General features: G+C 40.5%; 1 protein-coding gene and 1 long non-coding RNA gene across 3 annotated transcripts; both read left to right on the forward strand.

Moving 5' to 3' along the window:
• The first annotated feature begins 5,021 nt into the window (after positions 1–5,021).
• Positions 5,022–7,441, forward strand: LOC111949057 (mucin-19-like). Its single transcript, XM_023965172.1, has 5 exons — positions 5,022–5,155; positions 5,303–5,397; positions 5,576–5,765; positions 5,855–5,923; positions 6,574–7,441. The coding sequence occupies exons 1-5, from the start codon at positions 5,086–5,088 to the stop codon at positions 6,624–6,626; spliced, it is 477 nt and encodes a 158-aa protein (XP_023820940.1). The 5' UTR covers positions 5,022–5,085; the 3' UTR covers positions 6,627–7,441.
• Positions 7,442–16,416: 8,975 nt separating this feature from the next.
• Positions 16,417–22,317, forward strand: LOC105356106. Of its 2 annotated transcripts, none has more exons than XR_002875159.1 (4): positions 16,417–16,503; positions 16,677–17,457; positions 17,609–17,703; positions 22,162–22,317. It is a non-coding gene; the product is annotated as an uncharacterized LOC105356106 (long non-coding RNA). The 2 variants fall into 2 exon arrangements; XR_002875158.1 differs by lacking the exon at positions 22,162–22,317 and adding an exon at positions 17,914–18,420.
• The last annotated feature ends 1,163 nt before the right edge of the window (positions 22,318–23,480 follow it).

The raw sequence follows: 23,480 nt of genomic DNA on the forward strand, positions 1-23,480 counted from the left end.
TGCAGGATGGCGGCCTTTTCCCAAGATCAAAGGTCAACGACACAAGCAAGTGTGTGCAATTGCGTGAAAATCGCTCAAACAAAAGTTTCGTTTTCCCATATCGTGGGAAAGCACAAAAATCGGCATTTCTCAGAGTTCGCCACAAAATGGCCGCCAGGCCGTAGGTCGTGAGGCCGTCCCATAATGATTTCAAAACTTTTTTGGGATATCCCCAGCACGTGTGTTTGGGTTTTGCAACTGTATTTTGAAGTACATTTTGTTCTGCCCCATACATTTTCCGCCCATTCATTTTTTGCCGGGATCGCTGGCCGTGATGTCATCGACTTTATGGAAAAGTCATTTTCAATTTATCCGAGGTGTGTGCACATTTGGTGACTTTTCGAGCATGCGACGTGGGTCACATTTTCGCTGAAAGGCGGCAAAGTCGTTCCAATTGCGAAAACAATATGGTCCTTGCAGTCAGTGACTGCTGCTGCGGGCCATAATAACATCTTTCACGTTTGTTTTTTAAAAGATCACACAATTAAGTGTTTGTTTGATTTTTCTCTTGTTTTTTTCTGTCGGATTTCTGTTTTCAGTTTGTTGCTATTAGTGGGTTATTCTGTTCTTGCAGTGCTTTTGTGACCTATGACTGTGGATTAGTTTATTTCTTCATAGTCATGTCACATTTCATTCCCTTAAAATGTCTTTAAAATGATAAACAAACTCTTCTCCCTGCTTTTGTCGTTTGGACTGAGATTTGTTTATTGAGTTAATTTGACTATCACCTTGTTAAACATAAAGAGTGTGGGGTCAGTGTGTTTGTGAATGGGTGAGTGCAAATGCATGGGTAAATGCTTCAACTATGTATGCTATGAATGTATGAGATAAGAAGTCCCAAGACCATTAAAACATCTATAAACCCTTAAAAGAATCCTAAAATTAATCCTAAAATGCACAGGGAGCCAATGAAACAATTTTGAAATTGGTGTTAAGTGTTCCTGTCCCCTGGTCCTCTTCAGAGAGTGCCGCGGAGTTCAGTAATTTTTGTCCATCCATCCATTTATCCTCTGCCACTGATCCGGTCGCGTGGGCCAGTCGAGAGACATAGTCTCTCCAGCGTGTCTGGGGACTCCACCCAGTGGGACATGCCCAGAGCAACTCCCCAGGGAGGTGTCCAGGAGGCATCCAGATCTGATGCAAGAGTCACTTCAATAATAATAATAATACTAATAAAACCTGTTATTTATAATGCACTTTTCATTAAATGAAACCTCAAAGTGCTACAAGATGTGAATAAAAACTCAAAGAAAATGTGCACATTATAAGACAAAACTGACTTGAAACTATAAAAGTAGCACTTAACAAGCACAGAATACAACCATCAGCAATCATAGACTCTTTTAAAAAGAAATGTCTTTACAAGAGTCCTGGGTCTGTGATGTTCTGAGATGTATTGGAAGGGAGTTCCAAAGCCTTGGTGCAGCAGAACAGAATGCTCTGTCTCCCATCACGTGGAGCCTGGTGTGTGTGTGTGGGGGGGGGCTGAAAAAGGAAGCTGCCTGATGAACGGAGGGTACGGGTATGTTTCTGGGGAATGAGGAGTTCCTGGAGGTACTCCCTATACTTCCTGACCCTTTTTACCTTTTACCTCAACTGGTTCCTCTCTATGTGGAGGAGCAATAGTTCTACTCTGAACTCTCTCCAGGTGACCAAGCTTCTCACCCTATCTCTAAGGGATTGTCCAACCACCCTACAGAGGAAGCTCTTTTGCGACGCTTGTATTGAGTATCCCTTGTGCTATCCTATGACCCCACCCTTACATTGATGTGTTGTCCCTAACATGACAAAGGTGGAGCATCATGTAATCCATGGTCACCAGTGAAGATCACAAATCATTGAAGAAAAAAGGTTCAGCGCACTGTCTAGTGGGTCTAGATGACCCAACTCCCAATGTTAAAGTGCCTAGGATAGCACAAGGAATACAGCTGACAGTTGTCATGTCAAATGAAGGGAAAACACTGAAGCCCATTCACTGATCTAAAAACATTTACCATCTCCAGAATATCAGCTGTGTTCATCCCAACAGGCCCTGATAAAACACAGAGTAATTAGGAATATGAAAGATCGTAAAATACTTTTTCCTTGTGTTTATTTGATTCTCTTAAAGACATTTTAATAAGAATGACGGTACCGCGAGTTAGCCGCAGCTTCAGCTGTGTTTTTGGAAAAGTCCCGCTCCTGTATGCACACAGTGCAACAACATAGACGACTATTTGCACGCCCTTTGGTTATGTCCACCTGTCCAATCATTCTTGCGTAAGGTCTGTGAGGAACTATCAATCTGGTGTAATCATAAGATTCCTGCATGCCCCAAATTCTGCTTACTAGGTGACCTGAATAACATCAACATGGAATCTAACAAGGCTTATGTGGTTCTCACCGCTGTATGTATCTCAAAGAAAACTATCCTCCCAAACTACAAATCTAAAAATAATCTTAGCATCAACCACTACAGAAACCTCATGTCAGAGCATATTAGTTTAGAGATAATTTCCTCCACAAAAAATATGTCGGCTTCAGACTCTCTCTGGCTCCAGCTGATTATTGATGTCACCTAGTAGGGGTGGGATGGTGATGGGTTGAGCCAGGTCCTGGCTGGTTCAGTGGGCCGGGGTGGGTTTTGGGGTGTGGGTTCTGCCGGGCCTGCTGTTCTCCCGGCCTTGGGGCTCTGGTTGCTTGGGTGGGGCGCACACTTTGCCAGCACTTGGCAGTGGTTCCTGGGTTGGTGCCTTCTGGGCGCAGGGTAGGCAGTGCAGCTGACTGGGAACGGCAGCCGGGTGCCGTGCTGGGTGGCTGGCCGCCTTGGCGAGGGCTGGGGGGGGCTTGGGGTTCTGGGGCCTGGGGTCGACTGTTGAAACAATTTAATTATCTAAAAAGAAATAAAACATTTTTTTTAAAGTTTTCAAAGACTTCATCTTTGATTAAGACAAAAGAAAAACTAATAAAACGTCAACATGTTCAGTTTTTGTGTAGCTACAATAAACATAAATATAATGATAGTTTTTAATGTAAAATTTAACAAACAAATTGTAATCATATTGTTCAAAAATTACAGTTGCTTTTGCACCAACATTTTAAAAAAATATGTAAAAAATAAATAATTGTTTAGAAAGAATATATTTGGTTTTTGTGAGGTTACATAAAATTGTAAGTTAATAAACTGAAGAAAAAAACAACTACCAGGGTAATATTTCAAATCATTTAGTTGAAAATTATTACTGAAAACTAACTTAACCTTTATTACATTATTTACAGCAGTTGCAACTTCCAACCTTTTCTGCCACAATTATCACAAACATGCATGTGAGATTGTGGAGGGACTGTAGATCAATACAGACCATGAGTTTCTCCTTTATTCAATTTTTGGATGCTGGCGTGCCGCAGGATTTTTGTCGAGGTTAAAGTATGCCTTGGCTCAAAAAAGGTTAAAAAAACTGTATTAGAGTATGACCTCACCATGTGACCCAGTTGTAAATAAAAAGATGCTAGCATTATAAAAAATTTAAATGTCAGCTGTTTATTCAAAACTTATCTTTGCTTCTTTGATTTTTCACAAAAGAACAAGGAAAAATAAAGCACACAACAGGAAAATCCTACAGTTAAATTCATAGTTGCATATCATTGCTAAGCAAATTCTCACCAAAGAAAATGGGAAATATGTAGTAGTCTCTTTTACTCGCATTCCTGTTTTCTTTTATTATTATTATCATTATTCTTATTTTCAAATTCATATTCTTGAATTTTAGTTATTATAACTGGACTATGACATCGTTGCTTTCAATGCCATCTTTCCATCCTTTTCTTTTTTTAAACTAACACAGGAAAACAAGGAACTAATATGTCTGCCTTCTGTTTAAAAATGATCAAAGAACAGAAACGCTTACAAGTAGTTTTTGTAAATTCAAGTACAGGTATGTTTTATCATTAATAAGTCCATATTATTGTCTTTCAAAAGTAATTACATTACTTAAAAAAATGTGAGGCCATAGACTTAGTTTCTACACTCCCTCTGGTATATTTACATCAGCCTTCACACATATTTCAGCTAAAATGGTTTCCCTCATTTCTGTAAAAGCATAGAGATGTTAGTTATCTTTATAGAAACAAAACCACAAATGTCAATTTTTTCTTTCAAATCTTACACTTTTTTCAAAAAATTTTGTGGGTCACATTATTCATGTGCATCTAGAAGTCAATCTTAATTAAAGAAGCAGAACGTTGTTTTAGGAAGTGTATAAGATTTTTTTTCCAGAAAATAACTTTGCAGCCAGCAGAAAGGGTTTTCTTTGGTCATTTTCTTTAAATCAAATTCAGTTGTGAACGTTTTTCATCAAATGTATTCTACTTTTGCTTGGAGTTTGTGTGATATATATATATTTTAAATTATTTCAAACACAACACTGGTTCCCATAATTTTCATAAACCCGACTTTTAACATAGTACATTTGTTTGTGTCCCATAATCCACACCATGAACTATTCAAATAGCTTTTTTTGGTAAGATATACAAATACTATAAATTAGTTCTATAAGTACTTCCCCAAACTTCTACACTGTACTGTAAATATGTTAGTATTATTGATGAATGTACTGTATTAGTAAATGTGCTTTGTTTACTAATGTATTCATCGATAATAGACATCAGATACCAAAACCAAACAGCTGTTGTCTTGTTTGGTGTAGATTTCAGCTTCTCATAATGATCTATAGTGAGTCTTCTCAACAAGGACAAAACAGAAACCTCCAAAAACACCAAGATATCAGAGAATCTATGACCAAATGAGAATGAGCTTTATGGTTTTTTAATTATCCTTTAATCATATTTCATTACTTTTTCCTTTTTAAAATAATCTGAAAAAAGATCTTTATTTAACTTAGTCTAGCTACGTGTTAAAAAAAAAAAAAGGATTTGCATATTACCTCCAAGCAAAGGTCTATTTGAAGCTTACCAGAATCCGTTGGGCATCAAGGAAGCACACACCCACCTAACCAGCTTATAAAGACAAGTCCATCTTCCAACAGCTAAAAACGCTTCTTTATTTACATGCTGATTCACACCGACGTCTGGAAATTTTCACAGAGATCAGGTGCAGCCAGACTCATCTTCCCTGCAAGTAAGTCTTCTAAATATAAACTAATCAAAGCAACATATTAAGTCCTTGTTTTCCTATTTAAATGTGTTTAATAATTTGAATGTGGTAAAATGAAAAATGTTTTGATAACTTAAATATTGAAATCTGCATTTCTTTCTTTCTCTTTAGAGAAGATATTTGAAATCTTGGCAACAATGGGGCGAGCATTGATCTTGCTGATCTCCACAGTGATCATGTTTGTGTCATGGGGTGTCAAAGCAGAGGTCAGTGTTGCTCCATCTGAGCTCCATTCTTACAGAGCCACACAAATCCATTGAGTTGTGTGATCTTCCTGAATACATGTAAAAAAACAACAATCTGAAGGTCTAAGAGAGTCAGAATTCATTCAAACATCTTTTTTGGGGGTGGGGGGATGCTAACTGGATATGTCTGTCTTTAAAGACCAGCCCAGGCCTACTCAATCCTACAGTTGGGACTTCTTCTGCAAGTGAAGCTACTGGTACCACTAATGGAGCTACTGGTACCACTAATGGAGCTACTGGTACCACTAATGGAGCTACTGGTACCACTAATGGAGCTACTGGTACCACTAACACTATGTCATCTACAAGCATTACAACGACTCACAACGGTAAAAAAACAAAACAAAAAAAACTAGTCACCATGGACAAGAACAGGTCTATTCAATGACTTAACAAAATCTACTTAATGCCACCTCAGATTCTGCTGCCACTACAGGGGTACCAAACAAGTCATCAGCCACTTTGTTATCTCCAATGCCACACCACGGTAAAAAAAACACTACTACTCACCTTCATCAGAAACAGAAAACCTAATTTAAGTGAATTTACCAAGGAAAGAAAAATCCAACAGATCAAACTGCAATTACTTTTCAAAAACCAAAAAATTCATTTAAAAATGTTTAAAACTTTAACCTGCTATGACTTTTGCTTTGAAAATGTAGTTTAAGTCAACAGCAGTCAGTTAGAAGTGCATTTGAATTTCAACTGAGAGATTTACTTGAATTCCTGTAAACATAGATTGGGTTAATAGAAAAAAGTGCATGGTACTTCAAAGAGACTGAAACATCCTGAAATGCCTGTATTTGATATCAATGATGCAATCCTGAAATATTAGTACTGCTAAGACTGAACTCAATGCTTAAACTCATAGTCACTAAAAGAACTTTGTTACTTCCAGTTTTTACAATAAAAAATAACAAACAAAAGCATGACATTCTATTTATTTTATTAAAAATATTTTGTCACTTTGGGTCGTTTTTTTTATTGCAGTACTAAAAGGAACAGTCGTGTTGTTTTTAAATGTACATAATTTGTTTTATCATTGCACCATCAAACAATGCGTCCTTTTTTTGAGATTTTGATTTGTTAGTTGAAGCCCGTTTCGTCTGACAGCTGACTTTTGTGTTTCCCTTCCAGCTGCACCGATCCTGCTCTGCGTCGTGGCCGGGGCCATCCTGGGGACAGCATGAAGATGAAGAATGAAGCTGTGAGGATGCAATGTGGGCAGTGTCAAACTTTCTCTTTCCTTCACCCTTTAGATTCATTTGCATATGTCTGAATTTAAAACTCAATTGTAAAGCAGCAAAAGCAGAGCATTTATAAGATAACCCTTTTTAATCATGTCTGTCTGATCCAGTTATAAACAGAACGAATCAGCAGAAACATCGATTAGTGTTAAATAACAGGAGCAGACAAAATATTGCAAGACACAAAAAAACTTTGGGTATTTTTTTTCCATGCACAAAAGATACAGCAAAATATCTGGACCAGCTTTGATTTGAAACGTTTTTTGTTCCTGTTTAAATTTTCAAGCAATAGTCTTTTTTTAAAAATCTTTTAATTTCATTTTTTGATGCCATGAATAAAATTTCCATCCCATCTTTACATTCTCCTTGCTGTTGTAACTTGAACGTGCAAATAATTCATAATGTTCCTGTCAGAACAACTCACAATAAATATTATTATAAAATTAGTGATAAAAACATTTACAAAACGGACTACAGTAATAAATTATTGAAAAAAATCTTTAAAAATAACACACGAAAATCAAACATAGCTTTTATTTCAACAGAGTTTAAAAATATCTACAGACATTATCTTGAAACTGTAGTCCCAAGAAAACGTCTGTGGAGTTTAGTTTTTTCCACACTGAACATTTGAGTACAGAAAGAGAAGCAAAGGAAACATTAGATTAGATTAGATTAGATTAGATTAGATTAGGTTAGATTAGAAAACCTGTAGCGTGTGACAGATGAGTGCCATGGGGGCAGCCGTGGTGCAGCAGTAGGGCAGTCAACCCATGATCATAAGGTTGCAGGTTCAATTCCCGCACGCCCATGAGTCGAAGTGTCCTTGGGCAAGACACTGAACCCCACCTTACCTCTGGTTGTAGGCAGGCGCCTGTGCTTGACGGTGGAGTGGCCACCAGTGTGTGTGACTGGGTGAATGGGTCAGTGACTGCACTTTGTCCTTGTAGGTAGAAAAGCACTAAATAAATATACCCCATTTGCCAAAATCATAGTTTTGTTTCTGTCTGTATAAAAACACTCTTTCCAATGTTTTTTTATGCAAAGGGAAGAACATGTTTAAAACATTTGCTTGAAAATTTGGTAAGGTATAAAAATTCAGCAAACACACAGAACAAAGCAGGAACTGCAGATCTGATAAACGGAAACTCAGAGCTACTGCTTCACAGCCTTTCTCAAATTTTAAATAAAGTTGGTAGTTTTCTTTCTCTGTTTTTGTTGTTGTTGTTCCCTATTTGAGCTCCTGTGTGCACTGCTGGATGAGTAAATACTGTCTCCATATATTTTCTTATCTTCTGTAGACAAGGGACTGTCCAGAATGAGATCTTTGTTTTTTTACATGTGAGATATTCCTGTGCTTTGAAAATAGACAAATATGTTGTACTTATGCAATCCTGAAAACGTTCCCTTCATTTGCGTCTAACCTCTAAGTATCCCGGTTAGAACTGTTTCTGCCTTGACTGTTTATTGAATAGAAATATCTTGATCTTTTACAATGAATGCTTATTTTCATTCTGTAAGGAAAGTCTTGCAAACTTCATAATAAAAATACAGTTTCTCTTAAACTTTGTGTTGTTTCAAATGTTTTTGAATATCAGCAACTGAAATCTGTAATAAGTGCAAGGTTTAATCTGAGTCAGATAAACTTGACACTCTATGACACAGTGAAAGCATTTCCCAAACTAACATCATACAAAATTCTGTCGAAAATATATATATTTATAAGTAACATTGGAAATCAAGTTATATTGCCATCAAAGAAGTGGGAATCAGACTTGGGTTTTGATAAAGACCACTCTTTTTTGGTCACAGATTTGCTCAAACACTTTTAGACTAACCAAAAGTCCTAATCTGCAGCTGATTCAGTTAAAACTCTTCATAGGACGGGACAAAGGATATTCTAGATGGGCCCTAGAGAATGACACCTCTGGGTTTTATAACAGCAATACCCCAGATAACCATCTGCACACACAGTGGCTTTGCACATCAGTCTCATGGTTTTGGCAAATGGTGTGTGTAGACCTGTCAACCTGGCATGACATTCCTGTCACAGCTTCTCCATCTCTCTGTGTACTTGGTGATATGAGTGCCGTCAGTATAGAGGAAAGATTGAAATCCGTCATCTTTACTGCTCTTTGCACAGCTAAAAAAACTGAGTTAATTGGAAGAGTAAAAACAGCATCAGTTCTAATCAATACCAGAACTTACCTTTGGATCATGTCAGCTTGGAGTTAACATCAACAGTGAACAAAAATGACATAAAAGAACTTTAGTCCCTCTGGTCCCCCGTAATTAGCACCATCACCTAGTGGGGGTAGGTGGCCAATGTGCTTCTCTCCGGGGCCTGTTTGTGGGGGTGTGGTGGTCTCGTCTGGGGGCTCCGCCATCCGGGTCAGGATCAATGCCTGGGACGGGGTGGGGTTTTGCCCCTGGGGTCTCTGGGTTGAGGGTGGGATGCGGGGGACTCTGCTTGGGGGGTGCTGTCTCTTCCCCCGGGAGTGGCTATCTCTATCCTCTTTTCTTCCGTCCGGTCCAACAAGGAATGCATACAATCATAATCATCATAAATAAGGCTTGGCCTCAAATGCAAAAGGGCTTTATCGGAAGGTTGGTTGTTACCTTACAACTGTTTTTGTTTCATTTTTGCTGTGTTTTTGTCACTTTTGTCCTTTTTGCTTCTATTACTTTTTCTGTGTTTCTTCTCCTGCTAAGATTATTAACATCAGAGCATTTGGGCCGGATACATCTTACTCAAACACAGGATATGCTGGGTCATATCGTCCCACCAGCTCCTGGTGGAGCTATACGATTTGGTAGTTGGAATGTGAAAGGAATAAAAGGAAGACTTTAATAAGACGTTTAAAACAGCTGAACACAAAGATTGCATTTTTGCAAGAAACTCATTTGAAAGTAGCTGATCACTTAAAGATGCGTTTGGGTGGGCTGTGCAACTTTATTACTCATCATTTGACAGTAAAGCCTGAGGTGTTGCTGTACTTGTCCATAAATCAGTCCTGTTATCTGTGACTGAGGTAATATCAGACCCTAATGGCCGCTACTTAATAGTTTCAGGCAGAATCTGTGGTAAAAGTCTTGTATTAGTGAATGTCTATGGGCCAAACTTTGACAGTGAGGATTTTTTTTAAGAAACTGTTTCTTTCTCTTCCTAATTTATATAATAGTCAGTTTATCAATAGTCGAGACAAGATGGCGCCGTGAATGGACGCCTGTTGCCATAGCTCCTGTTTACGTGCACTGTTCTGTAAATAGCTTTTTAAATTATACTACTACTTTGATGTTTGCATTTATGCTACATTTTCTTTGTTCTTGTTTTTTTTTTATTTCATTCTAAGTCTTTTTTTCCCTCTGCTGTCAGTTGCTATGGTGACAAACAAATTTCCCACGTGTGGGATCAATAAAGTACTTCTGATTCTGATTCTGATTTATAATGGGAGGTGATTTTAACTGTTGACTTCACCCAACACTGGATCGCTTCTCATCTAAGCCTTATCCTTCGTCCAAATCCTCCAAAGCCACACAACCTTTCATGTCACAATTTGGCATCACAGATGTCATTTCAATCCAAGTATTTGGCATTCCTGTTTTTTTGGCCGGTGTGCGGCTCTTTCTCTAGAATAGATTTGTTCCTCATTGATAATAATTTGCTCTCTGCGGTCAACTCTTGCAAATACATCCCCACAGTAAAATCAGATCACTTACCTGTTACTCTTGATTATGCCTGCACAATATACCGCAAATTTATCGTTATCGCGACATTAAGCTGTGCAATATGCATACCGCAAAAGACGGCGAAAATCGTAATAAATGGTTACCTTAAATGTGCTAAAACAAACTCATGGCAGCTTGAAATATTGAACAAATGAAACAAATCCCTTTATGCATTTAACCAATCGGAAGGACCCGTTTACGTTGTTGATCAATCAGATGAGCCCTTTTATGTTTGATGTTTGCCGCCTACGTCGACGAGGGTCATTTGGAGTATAATTTTTAAACTGTTGCAGTGAACACGGAAATGATGTTTTTGGTTGTTTTGATATTTGTTTATATACCGCGAATTATATCGTTATCGCAATATTAATCACCAATATCGCATATCGCGAGTTTTCCTCATATCGTGCAGCCCTACTCTTGATGTTTCGCTCCCATGCAACTCTTTGTCATGATCTCCATGGCGGTTTAACTGATTGCTGCTCAAAGACACAGACTTTGTTCAGTTTGTTAGTGAGCGTATAGGCCTCTTCATTTCCACTAATACTACACCAAATGCATCTGCAATTGCAATTTGGGAAGCATGTAAAGCTTTTTTGGGAAGGGAAACAATATCATACAGTGCTTATAAAAGTAAGATTGCCTCACAAAAGAGAAATAAGCCTGCAGAATCTCCCAGTGCTGATTTATCCAAGAAACTGTTCATAAAAAAGGCAGAATTTGACTCAATGGCCACCGACGAGGCAGCGCAGTTAGTAGTTAGGACCCGTTACAGCTATTATGAGTTTGGTGATAGGCCTAATAAAATACTCTCACACCAGATCCGACGTCAACAGCTGCTCAAAATGTTACTGAAGTCTTCACTTCTGATGGACTTTCTGTCACGGGTCCGCCGTCAGCTGCCTCCCTCCTCCCTACTCCTCATTGGAACCAGCTGCACCTCATCACCTCTTCCCCAGCAGACCTTCTTAAGGAGATCCATCCCAGCATACTACGCCAGTCCGTTACACTCTCTCCGGTGCCTACGCCTGGTCTCTAGTTAAGTCTAGTTTTGCCAAGTTAAGCCACGTACTTACCTTGCCTTGTTCTACGCCTTCAGGTCCGCTCCTCCACGGGTGCCGCTGGTTCTTCCTCGTCACAGGCTGTCTACGCCGTCCTCGGCTCCACCACTCGCTCCAAGCTGTGCTCGCCGTCCTCGGCGCTCCACCTCGTCAAAGGCTGGCTACGCCGTCCTCGGCTCCACCACTCGCTCCAAGCTGTGCTCGCCGTCCTCGGCGCTCCACCTCGTCACCGGCTGTCTACGCTGTCCCTGACGTTCCTCCTCGTCCACGACTCGCATCCCCCCTCAGATTAAATCTTCTGACTCGGCCTCGTCTCCTGAGTTTCTTCTGGGTTCCAGCAACTGGGTCTCCATAGTGTTCGACCATGACACTTTCAATTAATTCTCAAACTATCAATGATGAATTAAAGGATTTCTATTCTGCTTTATACACCTCTGAGTGTTCACCTGATAAGAAACATTACAAAGCTTTTTTATTACAATCAGACATTCTCTCAATGGCTCTGAGTCCGTAAGGGTGGGGGGGTTGATGAAGGACCCAAAATGCAGAGGGGAGGAGGAAGGTGGTTCCAGGTAAAAGGGGTTTTAATACTCGTAAAACCAAAAGCGCTGCAGAGCAGGGAAATCAAACAAAACCAGCTCTCGTGATACACAGGAAGACAGGGAATCAAACAACCAGGTAAATGATGGTATGGACCAGCACAAGAGGAAGGCAGAGACAAGACTTAAATACAAACAGAACTGACATGACACAGGTGAAAAAGATCAGAAGGTTACGTGCCACAGTCCTTTAAATATGCAGTTGTTAAACCTCTTCTCAAAAAGCCCAGTTTAAATCCTAGCATCCTGGCCAACTATAGACCAATATCAAACCTCCCCTTTATTTCAAAAATCCTAGAAAGGGTCGTAGTTAAGCAGCTTTACTGCCACCTACAGGACAACAGCCACTTTGAAGACTTTCAGTCAGGGTTTAGACCCCACCACAGTACGGAAACTGCACTAGTTAGAGTCTCTGAAGACTTATTACTTGCATCAGAAAAGGGACTACTTTATACTCTGGTCCTGTTAGACGTTTGACACCACTGACCACGGTATTTTACTCCAAAGATTAGAGCATGACATAGGGATCAGAGGATCTGCCTTCCAGTGGTTTAAATCCTATTTAACCGATAGGTACCAATTTGTTAATGTAAATGGACATTCCTCTCATTGCACTTGAGTTAGCTACGGGTAGCTTTTTATGCTACCCTTAGGAAACATAATCAGGAAACACAGCATTAATTTTCACTGTTATGCAGATGATACGCGGTTGTATTTATCCATCAAACCTGAAAAGAATGACCAGATAGAGAAACTGAACGCCTGCATCAGAGACATTGAGACCTGGATGACAATTAATGACCTCCTCCTGAACCCAGAAAAAACTGAGGTCATTATACTAGGTCCTAAAAACCTCAGAGATGCTCTGTCTGCTCAGATAGTCTCCCTGGATGGTGTAAGTATAGCCTTCAATTCCTCAGTTAGAAACCTTGGGATTCTATTTGACCAGGTCTTATCATTTAAGGCTCACATATCACAGGCGTGTAGAACTGCCTTTTTTCACCTGCGCATTATCCAAGATCAAAAATCTACTTTCTAAGAGTGATGCTGAAAAACTCATCCCTGCATTTGTTACGTCGAGGCTGGATTACTGTAACTCTTTGTTAGCAGTGTGTCCTAAGGGTTCCTTAAGAAGTCTCCAGCTTGTTCAGAACGTGGAGCTAGCTGGAACTAGCAGAAGAGATCACATCACTCCTGTGTTAGTTTCACTTCACTGGCTCCCAGTTGATTCTAGAATCAAGTTCAAAATCCTCCTGCTAAACTATAAGGCCTTATTTGATATGGCCCCATCCTATATCAAAGACCTCATAGTCCCATACCACCCAAACAGAACACTTCGCTCCCAAAATGCAGGACTGCTTGTGGTTCCTAGAATTAGTAAAAGTACAATTGGAGGTAGAGCGTTTAGTCATCAAGCCCCTGTTTCATGGAATAAACTCCCAGAAACTGAACAGACAGAAATGACGGCCCTGAATGTCATTGGATAAAACCTTCTCTCCGTGTTCCTGTTGTGGAGACTTTAGAACAGTTTCAGACAAACTTCTTCTCTGTGAAGAGCGGTAACGTAAAAACAACTGCTGTCAAACCATTTTCCTTCTCGTTTTTGTTTCTTTCAGCTGCTCTGTTGCTTTAAATGTCCGACTTTGTCTCTGCTCCTGGTCTGAAATGTTTTAAATATGGAAAGAAAATCTTCCCTTTTAACAGTGATTTTTGCTTTACTGTTTTGTTTTACTGATCCAGTTTTCTATCAAATAAATTCCCTATTTGTTCATAATTTCCCTCTCTGTTTATTAGTAAACAAAGATTTTTTCTTTCATAAAGAGTTGCTTTTATCACACCAGGGGCCTGTTTCAGAAAGGAGGTTCAACCAACTCTGAGGTTGAACTTGAACTCTGAGTTGGTCAATCGGGAGATTAACAACTCTGAGTTTTCTGTTTCAGAGAAGCTGATCCGAGTTGGGTCAATCAACTCTGAGTGGACTGATTCGGAGTTTAGCGTGCGCACCGCGACTATAAGAAGCCATTATCAATGGAGCGCAGATATCACGAGTCACCATGGCAACCGTGAAAAAAAGAGGTCTGCGTATTTTTCGCCAGCTGAACTTGACGTGCTGCTGCAGAGTTACAGTGAATATGAGCACATATTCCAGAAGAAAAGCAACACCGCTGCATCTGCAAAACAGAGACAGTTAGCGTGGGGAAACATAGCTGCTCAAGTTAATGCCTAAGTTTGCATTTAAATCATTGTTATAAAATATTGGCTGTAATAACTTTTTAAATAGCGTAAGGAGTGAAATAAAAAATGGCGATATTTAGGTGTACTTTTGAAGTGTTATTCCTGGTGTAAATGCATGAAATGCTGCATAGTGTACAGAACCAATCTGGGGGGGGGGATGCATTTAACGTCGGTAATGTTTAGAGGACTTTTTTGTTAACCTCCCCCTCTTGCAAACGTTGGTCAGTTTAATATTAATACATGCAATTGTGTTTTTAAAAGTGAACTTTCGTCTACTGTTGAACCTTTCGCTGCGCGATGACTTCTCCTTTCTTTTCTCTCGTCCTTCCGACCGACCGTGGTCAGAAGCGCAGGGGAGATTTCCTTCAGGGCCGAAGGGAATTCTCCTTCGGGGTTCACTTCCCGTTGGAAACCCTCAACCTCCAGAGCGGATTACGAATGACTCCAAAACAGTTATTCTGGGAATGACACCTTCTCTTTATTTAACTAAGTGCTCCGTCCTCCGAACACAAAATATATTCCACGCACACACCTCCGCTCCGTGCTCGACCCCCCCCCCCCCATCTGCACCTGCACTCGCACCCCGCTCAGCACACACACACTGCAACACTACCCTTGTATTGATCAAGTGGTATAGGTTTATATGGGATTAAGAAAGTAAGCAGTGCTAGCAAATTGTGTTTCCAAAAAGTAATTGTTACATGAATCTAATTCAATGTCCCTGATTTCATTTTCATGTAGATGCAATCCTGCAGGAATTAAAAGAACATGGCAGCAGCTAAAAATGAAGTATAAAAACATAATTCAAACAGGTCAAATTTGAGCATGTCATGGATGTAGGCTTTGTTGACAATATTTGACATATGAAACATCTACATAGCAAGACCTAATGTTGTTTTCATTTTGTATATGTGTAAAGCAGTAGCCTAAATGAGTCAGCAGGGGGTGCTATTGTGGTGCATTAGCTCTCTGGGTTCAGGTTTGTTTTATATTTTATCCCTCGCGGGACACCGTATTTGGAGTTCTTGACTACTCTGTGTGGCGCGAATTCCCTCAGTGTTCGTTTATGGTTTGGAAGGTAAGCACTCTAGATTGCACCCTCTGCATCTTAGTTAAATAACTTGACCATAAGCAATTGTTATGAGGTTTATGCAAAAATATATTTGTGTTGAGATGTTCAGTTGCCACCTGAAAGGGTTTTTTTGGAGTTTATTTCATTGTTTAATATGAGCTTGTCAGCTTTTTATTGTAAGCTATGTAGTTAGCTATGCACTTTATTTCTATGTTTAGCAGCTAATGAAACACAGCACTTAGTTGTTTTTTTTTTTAGTTCTGTTTAATGCCTTATTTTAAATTTGCATCTACAGTTTTGTAAATGACCAACTGAGACTGAGTGTTCGTTTATGGTTTGGAAGGTGGAATTGTCAGCATCAATACCAAATAAACGGCGCGGTCTGAGCCACGACCTTGATCACTGTGTGTCCGACTCCTGCCTCACTGGGTACCCCTAATCAACTACAAATAACACAACGCAGAGTCTTCAGGGTAGAGAGGTGTGGATCCTGCTCGGAGTGGGTTACATATGTAATTGACTGCAACGAAAAACGGTAACGCTCAAACAAAAACGTCTGGAGCAATGACAAAATATTGAGTCTTCTCAAAATCCTCGTACGAGGTAAATATAATTCTCTACGAATTAATGCAGCCTCTTCGTCTATTGGGTCCTCCAAAAAAGAACAAGCCATTCTTGTCACTTAGACCGTCTCTGTCTGTGTGACGGAAATTTGGGCAATGAAGGTTAAAGCGAAAAATACCACTTCGTCTTTAAAAAGGGGAGGGGACCGGCAGAAACCTTGAGTTTGGAGAATAAAACCTGCTCCCGACCAGGTTAGGTTCACAGCATAAGTAACCATGGACACTGACTCCGAGTATAAGTTACCTCTCTTTCAGAAACGGGTTTGACTTACTCTGCTTTCTCTGGTTTAACAAACCTCCCATTCTGAAACGGAAAACCCAGGGTTTCCCTGATTTCAGGGTTAACGCACTCAGAGTTTACACTTAACCTCCTTTCTGAAACAGGCCCCTGAACTAACATATTTCTGTGTTTGTGTTCAGAAGAGTTTGAAGACAAATACCAGCAGATGGAGCAGTTGGGCAAAGGAGGCTTTGGATTTGTTTTGATTTGACGGCCTGCAGGTTAGTGTTTGTCATGCAGCTGCAGCCAAAGAGCTTGTGGCTTTCAGTAGAAAATCATTCACATACACATTTTCCTTTTGGATTGTTGTGCTATATCTGGTCTACGTTAGTTAAAGTTTTCATCTGAAATGTCTGAAAGATAAGTGTGAATTCACATTCTCTATTTGTTCCAGAAACTTCCTGAAGTTTTGCTCATTGACTGAAATCTGGATGAACATGTTAGTTTGGGGTTTGATGCAAACATGTTCAGAAGATTGGAGTAATAATACTACAGCCAGGACACCCCAACCCCAGGTACGAGTCAGGACCCCCCAAGGGAGACCCGCCCCACGCTCCAGGCAGCCACCCACCCGGCCCATGGTTGGTTCAAGAAGGAGCAAGGCAGGGGCCAGCCATCCCAGCCCAGGGGGAGAAGACCCAGGGGAAGAGGGGGTCCACATGAAGTGTTGTGAAACATGGCCCAACCAGACTCGCCCACAGTTGGAAATTTGGTGCTTAGGGGCAGGGACCAGACCCCACACCACAGGGACTCGGACACCCCCAGGCTCAGATGTGATGTGATCCCCGGCTCCCTCTGCCATCAGACTCCTTAACAGCTGACAGGAGTCTGGAACAACAAACTGCAATTTGCACACCCTCATTGTTCATTTTTGTTTATTATTACTGTTCTTGCACATTTAGAATTTGCACGAAATCTAATTTTGCAGAGTTACATTTTTATTTATGTTATGTGTGAATTTTCAGTTTCCTGTATATATCCTATTATTTTATTTATTTAACTTAACCTTGGGATTCGGACAGCAAAGTAAGAATATATTGTGGAGGAAAACCCGTTTCTTACAAGTCCATCTTCCAACAGCTAAAAACGCTTCTGTATTTACATGCTGATTCACACCGACGTCTGGAAATTTTCACAGAGATCAGGTGCAGCCAGACTCATCTTCCCTGCAGCAAGTAAGTCTTCTAAATATAAACTAATCAAAGAAACATATTAAGTCCTTGTTTTCCCATTTAAATGTGTTTAATAATTTGAATGTGGTAAAATGAAAAATGTTTTGATAACTTAAATATTGAAATCTGCATTTCTTTCTTTCTTTCTCTTTAGAGAAGATATTTGAAATCTTGGCAACAATGGGGCGAGCATTGATCTTGCTGATCTCCACAGTGATCATGTTTGTGTCATGGGGTGTCAAAGCAGAGGTCAGTGTTGCTCCATCTGAGCTCCATTCTTACAGAGCCACACAAATCCATTGAGTTGTGTGTTCTTCCTGAATACATGTAAAAAAAAACAATCTGAAGGTCTAAGAGAGTCAGAATTCATTCAAACATCTTTTTTGGGGGTGGGGGGATGGGGGGGTTCTAAACTTTGAACAAGCTTTTAATGCTAACTGGATATATCTGTCTTTAAAGACCAGCCCAGGCCTACTCAATCCTACAGTAAGCAACACTGCTGGGACTTCTTCTGCAAGTGCCCCAGTTACAGATGGAACTAATGGTACCACTAACACTACGTCAACTATATGCTTTACAACAACTGCCTTAACAATTAGGCCCACAGCTGCTTCAACAACTGCGTCAACAACTGGGCAAACAGCTGCTTCAACAACTGGGCAAACAGCTGCTTCAACAGCTGGGCAAATAGCTGCTTCAACAGCTGCGTCAACAACTGGGCAAACAGCTGCTTCAACAGCTGGGCAAATAGCTGCTTCAACAGCTGCGTCAACAACTGGGCAAACAGCTGCGTCAACAACTGGGCAAACAGCTGCTTCAACAGCTGGGCAAACAGCTGCTTCAACAACTGGGCAAACAGCTGCTTCAACAGCTGCGTCAACAACTGGCCAAACAGCTGCTTCAACAGCTGGGCAAACAGCTGGGCAAACAGCTGCTTCAACAGCTCCAAATTGCGATAACGATATAATTTGCGGTATATAAACAAACAGCAAAATAACCAAATAACCATTCCCAGTTTAAAAATTATACTCCAAATGACCCACGTTGACATAGGTTACAAACATCTAACATAACAGGGCTCCATCTGATTGGTCAACAATGTGAAGGCGTCCATCCGATTGGTCAAATGCATTAAGGGATTTATTTGATTCGTTAAATGGTTCAAGCTGCCATTAGATTGTTTTAACACATTTAAGGTTTATGATTTATTGCGATATTTGCCGTTAGAAGCACCATGAAAACCTCTGAACTAGTGTTACCTACTACACTGCAGTGGTCTCTTCAAAACATCTGAAACAGACTAGAGCAGATTTAAGTTTGATGTGGTCTATTTTCAGTCATTGAAAAGTGTAGAAATAAGTGATGTCACCAGAATGCACCAAATTGCACCATATTAAAATTTTCCGGGGGGGCATGCCCCCGGACCCCCCTAAAGTTGCAAGCACCTGCGGAGCGGCGGGTCCCGCTATGCGCGGTGTCGGGCCAGTAACTTTCAGGCAGGGCCAGTAAGTTTCAAAAACTACTGGCCCTGTGGGCCAGTGCAAATTTCTGGGCTATGTCAACCCCTGAACCTGCAAAATGCCAGAAGAGTGTAAGATGAGGGTCAGAAGACTTCAGGTGAGCAGCAGTGACTGCGGCTGAACCTACCGGTTCTCTATACACATTCTCAGCCGGAATGTATTTGATTGCTACCTGTATGACACAAACAGAGCTTTGGTGAGCATTTTCCTCCTGATCTGCTCCATCAAGAGCTGCTCTACGTCACACTTCTGGTTACCCATCAGAAATGCGATGGCCGGTATAAACGGACCCGTAGCCTCCTTCTCCTAGCAGGCCATCCTTCGTGTACTTTACTGCAGAGACAGACCAAATATGGTCAGTTATGACTGTGAGGAAAAAGTAATCAACAGAATTTAAATGTCCTCCTTCACTGATTAAGAAACCTGACTATTATTTTCACCTTCAAATGGACCATGGAATGAATACTGGCTTTTCCAACTTGTTTTAGACACTATCGCTAAAGAAAAAGTTAACCCAGGATAAAAGGATTCCTTTTTTTCTAAGGGAATAGCGTGAAAAAAACAGAACTTTTCAAATCTCTTTTAACAGCATTGATTTAAAGACATGCAGAAGTATTTGCTGATTGTGTGAAGTGGATTACATCAGCAGATTTTGGTTCAGATCAGTTCTGGATCAACTCTGGAAAATGAAATACAGAGTTCAGTTTTTCACAGGGAATAATCCTGAATCAACAGTTTAGTTAAAGTTCGACAGTTTGATGACTGAAATGTTGAAGGGCTTCATTCAATTATTGCTTTAACTTCTTTATCTCTTTATCAAGCCTTGTTGAGTATTTACATCAAATATTTTGTTCTACTTAAATCTTTTCATTTGATGTTTAGAATAAAGTGACAGATAACTATTTAAAGTTATGGTAAAAACAGAAATTCAAAAGTTTTCTGCCAAACCTTTGACAAAACGTTTCAATGATCAACACACAGAGGTATGCAGAAGATGAGCTCTGAAACGCATATTTTTTATTTATCTTTTGATGTATTATAGCAAATAAAGTTTTTTTGTAAACGGTTCTCCAATATATTTTAATTTGAGCGACGGATTTTTTTCACTTTTTTAATGATCCTCCTGTCAGATTGATTCTAAATCAGCTTCTAAGGTCAAATATTTTGTGCAGTAATCCGATTGTTAACAGTGAGAGGCAACAGACAGTCTTATATTCATCTTACCGCTGTCAGACTCAGAGTCAAGTTCTGGTTCTGGTTCTGGGCTGCTACTGGTCTGAGACATTACAGAGTTGAAAAAGCCCCCCTCGTGAGAGCGCTGCATCTTTACTGTCAATGGCAAGAACCCAAATCATTATCATGTTTTTAGGCCATTTTTGTCATGATTTCATGTAAAAATGAAGCATCTGGAGGCAGAATGAATGGAAAAAGTGCTTTTTCTGTCAATCTGCTGCTCTTTAGTAAATCTCTTCTTGTTTAATGCCAAAAGCAAAGAACAAAGATTGATTAGAAATCAATACAGCAGTTCCTTAGCAAAAAAAAAAAGTTTTTTTTAAATCTGATGCTTTTATTATGTTGTGACTTCCTCTCTGCAGGGGCGCAACTACCGAGTTTCATAGGGTTATGCGGCCACAGTATATAATGCCCCCCACCACCACCACCACCACCACACATACACACACTTCTTTTGTGTTTCAATGTATAAATCTCATTATTTCTTCTCTGATCTTGGATTTTAGCTCATCAAAACATCTTTGTGGGCCATTTTCAACCATGTTTTTCCTCAACGCGTCCCCAATTTTGTGTGGTGAAGGTCATTCAGAAAGGTCTTCTATGTAATGCCTTGCCCAAGCCATCTCCTCTGCACCTCTCTGTTCTTCTCCCTCTTCATCATCTGATCGTCTCTCTTTCTCTTTATCATTATCATCATCATCATCTAAACCTCTCTCCTCATTCTTCTCTGTTGTGACTGACTTGTCATCCATACCTGCACTTATTTTCCAAAAGGACACAGTGAACATGTGGTCAGCAGAAGTTTAAATCAGAATGAGCAGGTAGGTTTTTGTGACTTTATTGGTGTAATCCTTGTGCTATCCTAGGCACTTTAATGTTGAGAGTTGGGTCATCTAGACCCACTAGAAAGTGCGCTGAACCTTTTTTCTTCAATGATTTGTGATCTTCACTGGTGTCGATGGATTACATGAAATCTTTCCACCTTAATCCACCTTTGTCATGATAGGGAGAAGGCATGTCAAAGCGTGACTCTTAAGTTGCTGCTCTCGCTTCTCATTGTTTTTCCCTCCGCCATCTTTGTTTGAATATGTGTTCTTCTTCGTCCGCCCGCAACAGCCAATCTCGCAACGAGCGCCCCCTATCGACCCTCAGAAGAATTGTCTTACCAAAGGATGGTTAATATAACGTTTTACAGGGTCTTTAAACGTACATAAAAGGTCGATACTTGACGAAGACGTCTCGAGAATCTATCGCGGGACTGAATATCGCGATATATCGCCATATCGATATTTTGGCACACCCCTACTGTCTAGTGGGTCTAGATGACCCAACTCCCAATGTTAAAATGCCTAGGATAGCACAAGGGTTATAATAAATTAAACATCTCGCTAATGCATGTTTTTTAAATAAAGAATACTATTTCAAAACTTGGTATGAACTGGCTTTGCCCTGAACGTCCACCATAAGACCAACCTGTTTCTTTCCTCCATCTGTCCTGATTCTTTTTCTCTCTCTTCTCGTCTTTCTCTCCATCCTCACAGCTGTATGATATAAACTTTGGGTTAGGAAGATTTAAAAAGAATAAAGTGCCAATTAGCGGTGGGTTAGAATAGATTTCTTTATTGTTCTCAAACATCTCAAAATGTTTAGTTAAAATACAGTGTCGTTCAGCCAATCATATGTTTAAATTTAAGAACCAGTAAAATCATTAAAATCATGCATATAGAGGTACGTGTCATGGTGCCTCTGTCAGCCCCTCCCCCGCCTGATCTGCTATGGATGCGACAAGCTGTTCCCACTCACCTCATCATCTCTGCAGCCTTCTTAAGGAGCTTCTGGACCTTCACTCGACGCCAGTTCGTTGTTCCTCCTATGGTGCATATCCTGGTCTTATCTCATGCTTATGTATATTGCCACGTTTTGCCTACTCATTGTGCTTCTCGCTCTGCCTCAGGAAAAATCTCTCCGGATACTCACCTGGTCGCTGTCCTCTGGTCTCCCGTGTATTCAGCCTTGGAAGTCCGCTGCAAGAAACCTCCAGCCAGTAGCCGCGCTTCCGCCTGGAAAGAATCATCACTCAGATACCTCTCCATTAAATCTCCTAAACTTACCTCGTTGTCTGAGTCTCCTTCCGAGTTTCAGCATTCCGGTCACTCTGAACTTTCGCCCGATCATGACAGTACATTTTTAAAAGAGATTCAAATACTGATAGGTATTCAGCGAGCCTGATCTCTTCAAATCAAATCAAATCAAATCAAACTTTATTTATGTAGCACTTTTCCTATGAAAGCATAGCACAAAGTGCTTTACATTAAAACAAAATAAATAATGTCAAAAACGGCACGAAAATTAAAAGAGCCCCTCCCCGTTCCCACACACCACCCCCATTTCTCCCACCCCCAACCCCCTAACTGATGGGGGAAAGACAATGACAAAATAGGCTGAGCACGAAAACAGAATGTTTGCTATTGACAATACTACCATATTTACAGTACAGTATAGAAGTTTAAGGAAATACTTATAAAACAAATGTGTAGTATTTGTACATCTTACAAAAAAAAGCTAATCAAATAGTGCTTTTTATGCCAATTTTCATAGGGAGGACCCAGCCACCAAAGACAAAGGAAGAAGGGGAATTGTTAAGGGCAGCAGTGGCTCAGGCGGTTGAGCGGGTCGTCCAATGATCGAAGGGCCGGCGGTTCGATTCCCGCTTCCCCCAGCCAACTGTCGTTGTGTCCTTGGGCAAGACACTTCACCCTCCTTGCCTCCAGTGTGGCATGAATGTCCCGGTGATGGTCAGAGGGGCCATAGGGGCGAACTGGCAGCCACTCCTCTGTCAGTCTGCCCATGGGCAGCTGTGGTACATCAGTAGCTACCGTCACCAAGTATGAATGAGGAGTGAATGAATCATGGACACAATGTAAGCGCTTTGAGTGACTTGAAAAGCACAGATAAATCCAATCCATTGTTATTATTGTTCATTTAATGCCATAGTCACATGCACACATACGGGAGGCTGCCCCTACAGGTGCTTCAGGGTTTGATTACAAGGGAGTGCAACGAGCCATTTACTTCATCCAGTGTGGGTCCTTGGGCAAGACCCTTTGCTCTACATCCTAACTATGTAGCCAAAAGGGAGCCAAAGTCTGGGTTCCCCTGTGCTGGTCCCCATCTCGTATAAAATACAGGGTTGTGTCAAGAAAGGCATCCAGCAAAAAACTCCCAACCAAGCCGCCTGTGCAGCTCAGTGAAAACTGATTCGCTGTGGATGTG

This window comes from Oryzias latipes, chromosome 17, assembly GCF_002234675.1.
Source record: "Oryzias latipes chromosome 17, ASM223467v1".
NCBI lineage: Eukaryota > Metazoa > Chordata > Actinopteri > Beloniformes > Adrianichthyidae > Oryzias > Oryzias latipes.

Bases quoted from the DNA above. Each gene is read 5' to 3' on its own strand.
- LOC111949057 (XM_023965172.1), top strand. From the start codon at position 5,086: ATGCTGATTCACACCGACGTCTGGAAATTTTCACAGAGATCAGGTGCA. The intron at 5,156-5,302 runs GTAAGTCTTCTA...CTTTCTCTTTAG, and splicing joins CAGACTCATCTTCCCTGCAA to AGAAGATATTTGAAATCTTG. The intron at 5,766-5,854 runs GTAAAAAAACAA...ATGCCACCTCAG, and splicing joins CATTACAACGACTCACAACG to ATTCTGCTGCCACTACAGGG.